Source organism: Crassostrea angulata, chromosome 6, assembly GCF_025612915.1.
Source record: "Crassostrea angulata isolate pt1a10 chromosome 6, ASM2561291v2, whole genome shotgun sequence".
In the NCBI taxonomy this organism is placed as follows: domain Eukaryota; kingdom Metazoa; phylum Mollusca; class Bivalvia; order Ostreida; family Ostreidae; genus Magallana; species Magallana angulata.
In genome coordinates, this window is record NC_069116.1 from 37,408,754 (window position 1) to 37,424,240 (window position 15,487).

General features: G+C 32.4%; 1 protein-coding gene across 3 annotated transcripts; it reads left to right on the plus strand.

Annotated features, from left to right (window-relative positions):
• The first annotated feature begins 2,982 nt into the window (after positions 1-2,982).
• Positions 2,983-14,896, plus strand: LOC128187226 (WD repeat and SOCS box-containing protein 1-like). Of its 3 annotated transcripts, none has more exons than XR_008244051.1 (10): positions 2,983-3,141; positions 5,202-5,286; positions 7,141-7,312; positions 9,001-9,284; positions 9,577-9,809; positions 9,952-10,124; positions 10,373-10,486; positions 10,770-10,880; positions 12,251-12,393; positions 12,740-12,878. XR_008244051.1 is itself a non-coding variant. In XM_052857509.1 (9 exons), the coding sequence occupies exons 2-9, from the start codon at positions 5,229-5,231 to the stop codon at positions 12,900-12,902; spliced, it is 1,308 nt and encodes a 435-aa protein (XP_052713469.1). In that variant the 5' UTR covers positions 2,983-3,141; positions 5,202-5,228; the 3' UTR covers positions 12,903-14,896. The 3 variants fall into 3 exon arrangements, 1 of the variants encoding a protein (XP_052713469.1); XR_008244052.1 differs by having other exon boundaries at positions 12,251-12,386; positions 12,740-12,875; XM_052857509.1 differs by lacking the exon at positions 12,251-12,393 and having other exon boundaries at positions 12,740-14,896.
• The last annotated feature ends 591 nt before the right edge of the window (positions 14,897-15,487 follow it).

Genomic DNA, 15,487 nt, shown 5'->3' on the forward strand with positions numbered 1-15,487 from the left:
TCAGGTTTCAACTTACACATCCAAAAATAGAAAGTCTACGGGGATTTTGCATTGCATCAGCCATTGATAAGCCCGGATGATAACGTTGTAAAATTGCGCGAGGTATCCCGAGTTCTTCCGAATTGAGAAAAGATGTAAGCATTTCCCATTATAAATCTCAGTAAGAAATTTGTTTTCGTTCCTGTGAACTTTTCTGAGCCGTGAAAAATGATAATTGTTCCATGAAGATATCTTGGACAAATTATTGAAAAAAATAATAACTTGGGACAAACTATAATCGAAATGTCACATAATATTATTTATTATAAAATAAGACTTTTATCTTATGATAAATAATATTATGTGACAATTCAATTATATTGGACTAATTAGGAATTATTGTGAGGAAATTAAATCCCTACTGAATAAATGAACTGAGTATTATCTAAAGTTTGGTGACTTGTGTGTGATATAATTTGATATGTTGTATAATTATTTAAACTACTTGGGTTATATAGTTCTGAAGCCATCTCTATACGAAACGTTAAATGACGAAATTTCAACCATATTTCAACCAAATTTAGACATTGGATAAACGTCAGAAGACAATTGAATCAACGTTGTTTTAACGTTGATACAACGTTGAAATGCCTGCTGGGTTCAACCTTTGGCGAGACGGAATTAATATGAAATTGAGGTTGACATGAATTTTAAACAGATTTTTATTAATTTTATTTTCCCAGAATAGAAGTGTTTGAGGTTAAGCGAAGTTTTAATGATTTTTTGGTTCGTTTGTCAAGAAAATAATTGTTTGCGGTTGGTGCCCACAATCCACCAATAGAAAGAATAAACAAAATTTAAAAAAAAAATGAAAAAAAATCAAACAAACAAAAAACAAATTTACTTACCTGTCTGGGTGAAGAATAAAATATTAGCAGAAAAAAACAATTGCTTTTTAATGTAGGCTATTTCCGATGAATTTCGATTTTTTAAAAAGAATGCAATTTTTAGACTAATTAATTTAATTATTCTAAATATCAGAAATGAATGTTTTAAATAATCAAAGTAATTTTTAACAGAAAACAGCATGATATTTAGTCAAAGAAATCACATTCAATGTATCAAACATTAGAATCATCGATACCTGAAAAAATAGAAATTGATTTTCAGAAATTTGATTTCTTTTATCAGAACTGTTTTACACATCAGAAGTTAATAAAAATATATAAATTCGAAGTCTCTTGACTAAATAAAGAAATATAAAGAAATTCGGCAATTATATAGAGTGAATAACAGAAAAGGGGGGAACATATATATGTTCACATATACTATTAGTAGAATAACTGGAACTGAGAGGTTTACGAATTGACAGACAAACAAAAAAGGTAAATGGATTGTACAGTATTTAATTAGGTGGGCACTGGATAACCCATCTTCGCTAGCCAAGGGTTTACGATCCACTCTGCTCCTCTAGAGGAGCAGAGTGGATCGTAAACCCTTGGCTAGCGAGGCATGATGTGGATAACCAGGAACGTACTGTTCCGTTGAGCCAGAAAGCACTGGCCTCTATAATAAAACAATTTATGCCATGTACTTTGCGACTTTCTCAGGTATAAGGGCCTAGTGATCGGTGGCAATTAGAAGTCAGACCATAAATATAGAGGATAGAAAAAATGATATCTTTACAGGCAAATAACAGTAATTTTCACATTATGACACATTTATTGAGGGTTTGAGGATCCACATGGGTACCCAGCTGTTGGTTTATGTGCATACCTTCTAATATAGGACCTATATAGTGGTCGGAGGCAATAAGAAATCGGTCCATGAATAACGTGGATACATGTACATGCATGCATACTAATATATAGTTTCCCACCGACAGTCACAAGCTGGTGTGTAAAAGCTATTTATACATTAATATAATATTCATAAGATACTACTTTAGTATGATATTCGGAATCAGACACGTAGCATAGGGAAGGGGAACGGGGGGGGGGGGGGGGCAGGGGGTGGCACCCCTCCCCCACTTTTTCAGACATTTTTCATCTACATATACAAAATTGAATTAAAATGGAGTTGCCCCCCCCCCCCCCTTTTGGGGAGCATATGAGATATAGAAGATGAAATAAGGAAATCAAGTGTGAAATGAATACTACGAAAACCAACCCCCCGGATTTTTTGTTTGTTTGCTTGTAAAGATTTTATGGATGAGGCCCCCCCCCCCCCACACACACTTTAAAAAATGATGCCACATGTCTGTGAATGAATCTTTCTCTTCATCATGCACAAAAATGAACTTACCACCTAATTTTTTTCCCTCCAAAATGAGGGGCAAATGGAGGAAAAGTTATAAAAAAAAAATACAAAACAAAAACAAAAAACATGCGGACTCCGGACCGTGGCTTGAAAAGACACCACCGCGACCTGTGATCATAATTATTCATGCGCAATGTCTGATCAGCGGATCCGAAAGCTATGAGGCGTCGTTCATTTTTTAATATCTTTGAAGAATTTAATTTCTGATATAAAAATTTGTATTCTTGATTCTGATACTAAAAAATCTAATGGTTTATATAAAAGATTATCAGAAAAAATGCTTGAAATTTTTATAGATTTAAAAATTAGGGTCTGTTTAATATTTCAAATACTTGACATCATGAAATGACTTGTAGGCCAACTTTTTATGATCGTGTTTTGGTATAAAATATATGTGATTTTTTTTTGGTACCAGAAAATAAAATTAAAATAAAAATAAAAAATTTTTGTCATTAAATATTTGAATTTTCTTATAATACAGTATCAAAAATGTTTTTATTTTAAAAATATTTGTGTTTATGTAGTGTAGGAATTAATTCATTTTGAATACATTGGAAAATTTTATTGGTTGTTTTTATCTAAGTATACCAGGAATTTCTGATACCAATTTTGTTCTGTTTCAGATAATAAACGGTCTCTCATACTCTACCTTATAGTAGAATAAACTACGTACAAGATAACAAATTTGGTGACCCCATTTTGAGACTCCATGAATGATGGTTGGGAACTAGACGTTACTAACTTACTTGTTTTAGAAGTTTTAGAATTAGATTAGCCTTATTTTGGAATTATTTTGTACGAAAGACGTTTATTTGCTGTTATTGGAGTCAATTTATTTCGAAGGTATGTATATTATTGCCACTTTTATATGTATTTAGCCACAAGTTGCCAAAACATGAAATCAAGTTGGTGATGTTGCATGTTGTACTGCCAAAGGACCTAATTGATGTACGGATAACATTATTCATCTTGGTATATAGGATTTTAGGATCTGTTGAGAAAAATTAAACCCCTATTCTACCTTTACACTTCGATTGCCTTTCATGTACAACTGATGTATAATCGGGTCGATATAGAAGAGTCTCTACATAAATCTTGAGTCTTGACATCATGTGCTGATTACACAGCTAAAATGAAGTCTACGTGCAATTTGCATCGTCTCTCTCTCTCTCTCTCTCTCTCTCTCTCTCTCTCTCTCTCTCTCTCTCTCTCTGATTAGGAAATGTTAACTTTAGAGTATATTAAAGTGTGTATTATATTTGGCAAAAATACTGTACTTTAAAAATTACTGTACCTGCAAATGTTGTTTTTTGATTTTTTTTGTAACTTTTTTTTTTTATTTTGTCCCTTCTCTCTCCTCGCCAATTTTTTTTACTTCATTATCCTATTTCATTTTTTTTTTAGATAAAATCTTATGTATGTGAAATCAATTTTAGATTCTCTTTAAATTCTCTTTAATTTTACTTTCACAGCACAACATTAAAAGATTGAAAGAAATTTTATTTTTGGACTTGCTATAGTCTCAGTCTGTGCTTATACATAGTCAGTCTAGACGGACTCCCAAAACGGAGTCAACGGAAGTGAATTTCTGCAAGTATTTTGGACTCCGTTTTGGGAGTCTACGCATGCGCACTTATACAAAAAATGGCGATTTTTCGATGAATACGTGGGGTCCACGAGAAATCATCTTGCAAAGTGCTACATGTGTTGGCAGACTTCTAACATGTTTTAAAAGACCCAGGATATAATTTACTATCGATCGTATTTGCACGAAATAGGTGTTTATTTGCACTTAAGAAAGTTATTTATCTCCGAAGTTGGATGTTTGGACGATGCTTAAAATGTGATATTTTTGTGTTTTTCGTGGAATTTTATCGTTACTAAAAGGTAAATTGCATTAAATTGTACTTTTTTCGTATTGTGTTACAATTTAAAGTCACCAAACACACAAATTGATAAGTGCATAAACGAAAAGGGCCCCGACTACTAACAAAAACTGGCTGCTCTAGCGATGATTAAAAACGTCTTATTTGTTTTGAAAAAATAGAATTGGTAGTTTAAAAACCTAGAAAATCAAACAAATTGTCATTCTAGATACAATAACTCTTAAAATTAAACAGATAATTATCATTTAAACAATATAATCGCTCGCGGCGTTTCCGATGTTAGTTAACAATATTAAATGCATAATTATTCAATATAATTAAGTAATTAAACCTGAAAATGATGAAAATGAGACTATATTTCAACAAACAATGAAAAAATAATGATACCCAAGCATTTAATTTATTTCTAAAAAGTTATAGTTATGCGCGGTCGAAGATATAGGCGAATTTTTCATTTTAAAAATTAATCTTGCGTATCTTACGAATCTTAAACAGTTATGAACATTTGACGTAAATATGACAAATAAACGTTCAGAAATGTTTTTGTTAGTTTAAAATTAATTTTTGTCATGTTTTTGACCAATTTTAGAGATTTCTTTTGAACTAAGGGACATAACTCATACGTTGTTTACATTAGAAACGCCATTTTACCGCAATGCATGATGGAGCCAAAGACTCCGTTTTGGGAGTTAACTCCGTTTTGGGAGTCCCGTCTAGACTGATAGTGCTGTCTTGAATATTTTTTAAGTGATGTCAAACATATTTACTGATAATATTAAATTAAGAGAGGTAGAGAGCAGAAATTAAAAATATCTGTAACACATTGAATTTTGCAAGAAATATAAAAACACATTAAAACAACATACTTAGAGACTTGAGTAACTCTGCCTTACTTGTCACTCTGACAGCAAACATATGATGACACATGGCAAAATTTGCTCCCAAGTGGTGAACTTTGTTCTTTTACTATTGGCAAACTAATTTTTCAATACATTAATATTTGTTTTTTATATACAGGGCACAGAAAATCACCACCTTTATTAAATGAGACATACGAATTCATCGCTGTCTAGTTTTAGGGACTGCCAGCCTAATGAAATAGGTAATGTTTTAAATTTCACTTATGTATGCCTTTCACTAGCACACCCTTACTTGTCTTAATATAAATTTTACTTTATGTGTAGAAATATTGATGAACTACCGGTACATTAAATAGATAGTTTGTATTTTAGTCACTGTTACGAAACATGTGGAATATAAAGATATGTTTATTTGAAATAAAGTTTTTCCTGTGTTGCATATAGTGCAACAAAAGATGACATGCAGCTGTCCCTTAAAAAAACTGTATAAGTTATATATATTTTCAGGGTTGTCTCTAAAAATTGAAGCAGAAGGAGGAAATGAAAAAGTAGAATGGGGGTCTGGGGGACTTGCTTATAGCTACATTGTGTTTGAAATGCAAAAATAGCCGGGTAATTAAGGCATTATAGGTGGGGGAATTCCCCGCCTCCCGGGTCTTAGAGACAACCCTGTATTTTAGTGAAACATGGTCATGGAGATCATGCACACTAGTACTTGTAACTAGGTATAATTTAGATCACGGACATAAGATTGCTGCCTTTATTGTTTGTTTGCTTATTACAACTCGGTTATCTAGGTCACAGATAGAACACACAATCTTGGCCCCTGATGTCACTTGTTCATGCACTTGAGGACTATTCAGATTAAGTACCAATTAATGTAGCTTTGGTTAAAAAAAAAAAGATTTTAAAGAGGGGTTTTTCAACACCAAAAAAATAAAATGAGTATTTTTTTTTTTTAAAAAGGAATAAAGTGTGTTTTAAAGAAACAGAATAATTGTGAATTTAAGTTAAAAAAATTACATCTGAACTTTGATGTTGTTCTATCTGACAAAGAACATTTTTATCCATATTGAACAATTTTTATTTAACTTTTGCTCTAAATAGGCTTTATCTTTCAAATTTAAAAAATACTTTGGAAAAGCTTTAACCATGAAAATTAATGTATCTTGCATTCTACACATGATCGAGTTACCATAGTCATTCTTTTATATTTTATCTTTAATAGTTCTAAACAATCACACCATCTTTGAATTCCCCCCCAAAATTCAAATGCTCTGCAAGATAATTAAAATATTTGATATGCAAAGTTTTGTCATATGAAAAAAATATGACAGTGAAAAGCTATGTGAAGGTAATGAAACAATTAATTCAAACTATGCCCTCAATTATGGTGTACTGACAATGTAAAATCCTTGTCAGATCTGTTCAGTGTAAACATAGTGAGGCTCCTGGGGTTACATGGGGAAACTGTGGTACATGTAACATTGGAGGTCAAGCTATAGTCAGCAGTGGTATTCTCTGAGTGACCATTTCCAGTGTTACCTTGCTACATGTAGCATGCACAGTTTATGTAGTGTAGCATGCATTATTTACTTTACGTGTGTGACTGCACTATGATGTAAATGTGGTGTATGTAATGGTTTACTGTATGAGTGACAACAGGATTTATCAACATGAATGAGGGCTAGGAATAGATTTGTCTGATGTAAACAACTGGTGTTTACAAAGGAAGCAGTTTGAACTTAATTTTAATGGGAGATGATCTTGAGATGTATAAGAACACAATATTATTATTTATTTGTCATTATTTCAAGAGTAGCCATCAGATAGATAGACAATCTGAATGAATTGCATATGTATGGAAAGAGAGGTATCGTAATATCAAAGAGAATAGTTCCTTATACTGATCAAGGTCTCATGAATGAAAATTTTGAACTGATGATACATGTGTGACCATTGCCAAAAACAATAAATTCTCGAGTTGATGGGAGAAAGAGTTTGATTTTGTATTGATTTTTTTTTATGATACATGTCGGACCAAGTAATTTTTTTTTTTTTTTTTCATGCTGATGTGAGTTTGATTTTGTTTGTAGAGCTGGTAGGAGTAGTTGATGAACTGAAGCCAGTGAATGGACTCACTAACGCACAAAGGCCGGGACTAGAGACGTGGACATGTGCTTGGTCGGAAGACAACTTGTACTTTGCTTGGTCCTGTGGAGATAAATTTGTCCGTCTTGTTCCGTGGGATAAACCTAATGGAAGACTGTAAGAACTGAAAGAGTTTTTCATCCATTTAAATCACAACCAAAACATTGATAGAATTAGATTCATTTACTATCAGCCCAATCTCCCTTAAGGAGGCTAGGTGGTCAACATAATTCACCATCAGATCTAACATAAATTTTTAACCGGGTTTTCCAACGGAAAAATCCTGTTATTAAAATGGTGAAAATGTCGGGAGGGTGGGTGGGAGGCTGCCAAAAGGGTACCCTCATTGTACGGATAACTCCTCCTACAGTTTTCAAGATAGGAAGTTGTTCTTTTGCAGATCAATTGTACATATATCAGAGGGGTGCATGTTGCTAGGATTCTGATTTTCGATAATTTATGAAAAAAATACCAGCTTTTGAACTTGGTCATTTTTTGGCAAAATATTGCATATAGGGTATTCCATTTCACTGGATACGGGTTGACATGGATTATGGATACAGTTCACAGAAATGAAAACCCCGTTTGCTGTCACATTGACAGCTTGGCACTTGTTTTAAGATGATTTGTTTTATCTATGAACTATTATTAAGTACAGAAAATTCCCATAAATGTTCACTTTAAAGTTTCATGGTTTTCCTATATCTTTATACAGAGTTTTTTTTTCCTCAAGAGCCTTTTTAAGCCCTTATTCTCAAATATAACAGTATATAGGATAATGGAAAAATTCTTGAATGTTTTTAATTTGTCCTGATGTTATGTAGTTAAAAAATATGATAAAGCAACAAGGCCTTAGAGTTTCTGGATTTTCATTATTTTGTATTTGACGTATGGCAGACTGCCCTGAGATTTTGAATCTCACTGAGATTATTTGAACCATTGATTGTCAACATGCCTCTGAATCATTACTCTGGACATTATTCAAGAAAGTTGATTGGCTTTTGAATTCATATAAACCAATGAGCAATAGATATATTACCTTGTTCCCTACTGTACTATACGTCATAATTTGTTTATCAAAAAAGGTGATCCAATAAAGAAAGAAATGAACACCGTCTGGTTTTAAAAAATAGCCTTGACTTATAGTCTGACTAGAATCTATTAACAAAAATTTTAAACCCACCTCTGGAGAAATGGGCTACATTATTGATATAAAAAAATCTGGTTTAAATGTTTATAAATAGACTTGCTCAAGTCTTTATGTTTTTAATTAGTGTTTTCACGTTTCACTGCATTTCAGAAATTTTGATTTCTGCTCTCAAAGCTGCCATAACATAGTTGATATGTTTGGCATCACGTGAAGGTACGCATATTAAAAGAGAAAACTAAAATTATTAAAACATAAAGACTTGAACAAGCCTATTTTTTCGGATAATTAATATTCAACAATTTAATGCTTGTTTAACACAATTTCTCTCATCTTTAGATTAACCACACGGTCCTTTTAAAGCAAATCTGACAGTGTTTACTGAAATAACTTGCATTTTTAGGATTTAAATTACTGTATTGTAAATCACGTAGCCTTCACTCTTCAGTGACCTAGTTTAGAGTTGAATTAATGTGATATTGTGTATGTTTGTGTCCTATGACAAGTTGAACATCTGACATGTGTTTATTATGGAGAGAGAGAGAGAGAGAGAGAGATATTTTATATCCCTGATATTAACCAATGGAAAAAATAATTTATTGTTTTGACTTAGATATTTTGATGTCGTAATATATAAAAAAATATTTTCCCTTTGTAGTTGTAAAAGGGCCAGGCAGTATTCAAATGATTCCACACAAGGAGAAAGAGTAAACATCATTATAGAAGATGTAGAGGAGGAAGAAGAAGGAGATCAGGAGGAGAATTCACAGCGACCCATATATCTGCTGGACTGTAAGGAGCATGTCTGGTCTGTAGCATTTGGGGCAAGCCAGAGCCTACAGGACAACACCCAGTCATGGAAAAGATTGAAAAGCAACAGCTGTACTCTGCTGGCTACAGGGCTACATTCGGGCAGGATCAAGCTATGGGACTGTAGCACAGGTCAGTGGGTCACATTATGGCTCAACGCTACTCTTTGCAAGTAGACTCGTCCTTGCACTGTGATTAGTAGAGTCTTGCCATAAGACAAGAATCTGTCACCCTGGTCACAATTTTTGGAGAGAATTTCTATGATTCTCATTACAATAAAACACAATTCAATAAGGACACCTGAGTTAATCAGCCCTCTTATGTTAAGCCAATCATTTCAAATATGATCCATCAATGTAAAGAAAAAAATTCAAGTCAATAGTTTATAATGCACTGTAGATTAATTTGAAATCAATTCAAACAGGTAACCTGCTCATAGAGCTTTTGGATCACAAGGATGTGGTTCGTGGAATTAGCTTCGCTCAAGATGGTAGTCTGTTGATGGCGTCGGCAGCCCGGGATGGTACGGTGAAGCTTTGGGACCTGAAGGATGACGGCAACATGTACTGTACCCTCAGAACAGGCGCCAAGTGGAACAATAGCTGTAAATGGTCTCACGACTGTAAATATTTGGCTGCAGTTGGAAGTAATAAAATGGTTGGTATTTCACGTAGTTAGCAAACTTTAAGAGTATTTTTTTAAAATAGTAAAATTATTGGTATGTTATTAATTTAACAAACTTTTAGAATTTTTAGAGGTTAATTGAAATGAAGTTTGGCTATAATGTTTTCTTTTATAGGCTGTGATTTGGAAAATGGATGAAACCAATAAATCTAAGCAGCTGAGGGGTCACTTCCATGACATCCAGTCATGTGACTTCTCTCCAGATAGTGCTTTGTTTGCGACTGCTTGTTATGATACTCGGGTGATCATTTGGGATCCATATACTGGCGATATGTTGTTGGAATTAGGGTAAATTTTCTGTTCAAAATCATTTTGAGGATCCCATTAACACTGTATATCTGGTTATTTTTTAGGTGATCTAGTTTTCATATCACATTCATACCAGTACCTTAAAAAAATTCAATCTGCTAAAATTGTGTATGCTTTTAGAAACTTTTTAAATCATAAATAATTATTATATAACAGGCTATAGGAGCTTAAAAGTTTACATATTTATCTTTGTATAAGACAGTAAATCAGTGTTTGTTTTTTACCAGGCACCTGTACCCGCCACCTCGCCCTATATTCGCCGGTGGGGCCAATGACCACTATGTGCGCAGTGTGTCCTTCAGCAAGGATGGATTACACGTGTGTTCAGTGGCAGATGATGGGTAAATATCCAGTGTATTGTTTTATCAGAACCTGGCAGTTGCAGTTGTGTCTGTTATAATTAGTGACAAACACAGAGTTTTTGCATACATATGCAATATATGTACAGTTTTCAATTCCCGTAAAAACCTACTGTGCTGATAACTATCCTAGCTCTGACTGATATTCTGTAACTGATGAAAGTGTGAGGTCAGATGTTTCACCTGTAAGATGATAAATGAGTTAATTTGAATTGACTGTTCTTAGATATGTAAATATGGTTCTACAATTTTCTTTCACATACAGGTACCTGCGTGTTTGGGATCTGGAAGATTCTTGTGACCCACAATACATTGCTGAACATCAGAATGCTTTATGTTGTTCATTCTCCCCCCAGGATCATCGAATCTCAGTGGGGTGGGTATTTTTTAATTATATTTTTATATGCATAACAAGCTTAATTCTTTACATTGATTTTATCTGACATGTAGGTTGCAAATACATGTAATCACATATTTATTACATTTATATATTGTTAATTCATTAATTATTGACTAAAAACTGACATTTTTACCAACTTGGCAGTTTTTTGTCAGGTATGAAAAAAAAAAAGAAAGGACAAAATAATACTATTAGTACCCTAGAAAGACTGGTTAATTTTTTGTAAACACTATTGCTATGCAGAAGTCTTTCCATGTGATTAAGGCCTTTTGATTTTATGAAAATGTGTGCCGCTTAGTGTGAGTTTTTGAATTGATTCCATATTCTGGCCAGAAAGCATCCTTTTGGAAGAAACGTAAGACTCCTCTTTTAGGGGAAATGCCATAAAAAATGATTAAAACAAAAGTCGATAAGGAGCCACAATGAGGATTCAATTTTTTTTCATATTGAAATATCAGAATTTAAATTAAAAAAAAAAAGAAAATCTCTGGTATAGGAAGGGCCATAATTTGATGACACAATGGGGATTCAAAATGTTATCAGAGCAGAAAATGTTTTAATCAACTTTTTAAGTAATAAATTTATAAAGAGAAAGATACAGATAATTTTTATCCTTACTCCGTGAGAATTCAATACAGATCAAATTGATAAACTGCTGGGCACTTCTTACATGGCTAGACTTGTGTGAACAGCTACATGTATTTACCAGTACATGTATTTTGGAGTGAAGTTATCGCTAATTTCTGTTATGTTGTCACAACTGGTCTTTTAATTTAGCTTCTTTTGACACTGTGTAAAAAAAAACTTTATTTTTCTATAATGCACATAACTTATGTGGATTTGAGCCAGCAGTTTTATTGTTCACATCATGGATCACGAATCCCACTCATTGATGATCAGTGTGTTGCTGTATCCCACCACTATATTAATGACACAATGAACCGTCAAATTCTAATGCAAATAGAATGCAGCATTGCAAATTAAACTGTTCAATGTGTTTTAAACTTGGGACTTAATCAAATGTTTTCAAATGAATACCCAAATTTCAAAGAACTTCAGTTTTGTTTATGTAATTTTTTTCAGATGGAAACAGTATCTCATAAACTAAACCAATCCATGTAGACAAAAAATTCTTTAGGGCCATATAAATTATATAACAAAAATGTTACCGGTACATATCATAAACGAAATACTGGTACATGTTTTAAAGTGGTGGAATGCAAATACACATGTAATACATGTAGATACTTAGTGATTAAAACAAATTGAAAAAATGTCTTGTTATATCTTCAATTGACCTTCTGAGGTCAAGGGTGATTTGCATTGGCTGTTTTGTTCTGCTACAGTTGTGGGAGCTGAGATGCTGGCAGAAAGAGAACTTTCTGGTCCAGCCGATCACTGAATGGCTTTGGCCAATGAGGGGAAAAGGCTTCGGCCATTCAATCTGCGTGATTATGCTGCTTTGTATCTTTATTGAAATAGGTACAAGGTTTGTAACTCCAGGATTTTAACAATTATTATATTTCAGCAAAAAAGATGATGGAAATGTGATTTTCAAACATTTATCTCATGTTTAATAACATATACTATGCTTACATGGAATTGTTTTTGTAACTTTTTTGTAAGAATTAAGTAAAAATTTTGAAGAAAAAAATTACATTATTATACAGATATTATCTAATATGTAGATTAAGGAATTCAATATGTTACAAGTTAAATCTTTTTCCCTATGAAATTCTGAGGAGAAAAAATTCTTTACAAGATAAGTTGGTTGTAGAGCACTAGCTCTGTTCATTAGAAAGTGCACGTATAAAGTCGGAGTGATTTTATTGTAGAAATCGAACGGGAGGAGTTGTCTTCTATGCAATGCCTCGATGCGTTCCTGCTCTGCAACAGCTGTGTCGAGTGACCATCAGAAAACAAGTTATTTCAACCAAAGTAGATCATTTGCATCTCCCCGTGCGGCTGAAGGAGTTCCTCAAGTATCATGATCTGTGATTTACGTGAGATTTCCCAAAAACTTTAATTTCACTCACACTGTATTTGATGATACATGTATATAAACCAAATATGGAATTTTTCTTGAATGCATTTTGTGCTTGAATCTGTATGAAATCCCTTCTACTTTGAGAGGGAATTCTGTTTATTTACCTTTTGTTACTGTTTGTTCTTGAACGGCAAGTCTTTCTTTAGTTATGTGATGGTTTTTTTACTTGCATATGTATTTATCATTTGAAAAATTTAGATGCTAAAGACATTTGACAAGAAATAGTAAGGTTATTTTGATTATGTTAACAATTCATATTTGTTCACTTGTAAATCATAGTATTTGGTGGAGGACAAAATCTTCAGAAACTCAAAGGTTTACCTCAAATTTAGATCATCTTGAGTGTTGTGTTCTTTGAAAAGAATTTCAATCCTCCTTTTCTTGTGTGCCTTATTTGATCCATATATTATATGACTGTTCATTTGTATAAATGTATTTATAATGTTATCATGTTGATTAATAAAACACAGTGATTGATAGAATCTATTGTTAAACACTCAAGATCAGTAAAAATTGACAACCACAAATATGGATGTATTTACAAACAGCTTTGTTATTCCCTTGTACTTTATATTTTGTCAAAAAAAAAGAAGAAGAAAGACTGGGTGGCAGGAAACAGAGATATATCTACAGCTATATTATAAAATTTAATACTCATATACGCTGTACAAAAATATAAACATTATCTTTTCCCCCTCTATAAAGTATGTATAAAGCAACGATGTACATATACACTTTTTCTGGGTTGTTGATATTTTCCAATTGCATATGAATCACGTCAATAGTACAGTGGAGACATTCCTTGGACTTAAATTGTTAAAGATTTTTTTCTTTATGTTTTAGCATGGAACATTTCTGATTCTGGATTTCTATACTGATGACTTGTATGTCAGGTTTAAGTTTCACATGGACTACACTAACCTTTGTACAGCAAAATTATGGTTATTGTGACTTTTCCTTCCATAAAGCATTAAAAGTAGTCAACTTCGGTCAAGGCATCGTATTGCATTTAAACCTTGCTGTTTTATTTCAAATTACGGTAGAGGTTGTTAAGGTAATTGTTTGCACAACTTGCTCATTGAAGTGGCTATATTTACACACCAATATATGTATTATTTGATGAACTAATATATTGTATTTGATGTATCAAGTATCTTATTAGTGAGATTTTGTCAGTTGTCAATTTAAGTATTTCACCCATGCATTTTATCTTTAAAAATTTTCCTTACCCTCTTCGACATGCATTATAATCATATGTTGGTTGATACCAAATTTTAGGCTCTTAAATTCTTTGCTTTGTACAAAAAACCAATTTTTCTGGATACAAGAAAATTCATAAACTGTGCGAAAACTTAAATCAGTCTTATACCAAAACAAATACCAGTCATGATAAATCTAGCAAAAAATATATGGCTGTATCAAGCCACTTTAATTGGCTAAACATATATATATATATAGTTGACATGTATATCAAACAATCAAATCCTAAGCAGTATTCAATGTTTATAATTAAATTGCTATGCAAATATTTCGAAAATTGATGAACTGAAATAATGCAAAAAGACTCCTTTTTAGACCAAGGGAAAACAGAAACAATTACTTATAGAATTGTAAAAAAGTTAAAAATTTTACATTGTTGATGAAAATCAATATGAAATTTCTATTTTAAGTTTGTTGTAAAAAAGTATTTTCATTTAAATCTTCATTGGAAAACAGTAAATTTTTAAGATACATATATAAATATCTGTTGACTCCCAAACATTAAATGAGTCAAGTATTTAAAGCATAAATATGTTTGCAATGTACAATGTACATAGAAAAAATCATTAAGGTTCTTTAAAATGGAAATGTAAATTTTTTTAACTAAGTCTAGTGATATTTTCTGTTCAAGTTAAGTTTTTGTTTTCAAGTCTACTTTATACAATAAAACCTGTAAACTTTTTGATGTTGATGTTTTATTGTGGAACTAAATTTCTTTTCATAGAAGATGTAGCACAAAAGCAAAATTATATGAAAAATTATATGAAAAAAAGATATTAATATATACCTTTTCCTCGCTATGAAGACGATGGCAAGTTTATTGTCCCCTGATATGGCAACTATACAGTTAAACTCAATATCTCGAACACCGATATCTCATATACAATTGGTATGTCGAAGTGATTTATAGGTCCGAACCACTTATTTTTTAAAGTATTTTACCCTCGATATCTCAAATATTCAGATATCTTGAAGTTTATAAACAGTCCCATCTAGTTCGAGATGATGGAAGTTTGAATGTATTTCACAAGCCGAGGAAAATAGTTGCTGTCGAGGGGAACAAAAACCTGATAGTGTCCGAATACATGTAGTCAGTAAATAAGTATTTTATAATACCGATGAAAACTATATTTTTGGTAATGCAGATTTTCTTGATGGTAATAAATTAGAGTTATCAGACTTTGTATTTTACGTAGCAACTCGGATTACACCAGAGGTGTTTTGAAATTAACGGGTGAATAGTTTCTACTATTGACTATTCACAATAAGGAGATAG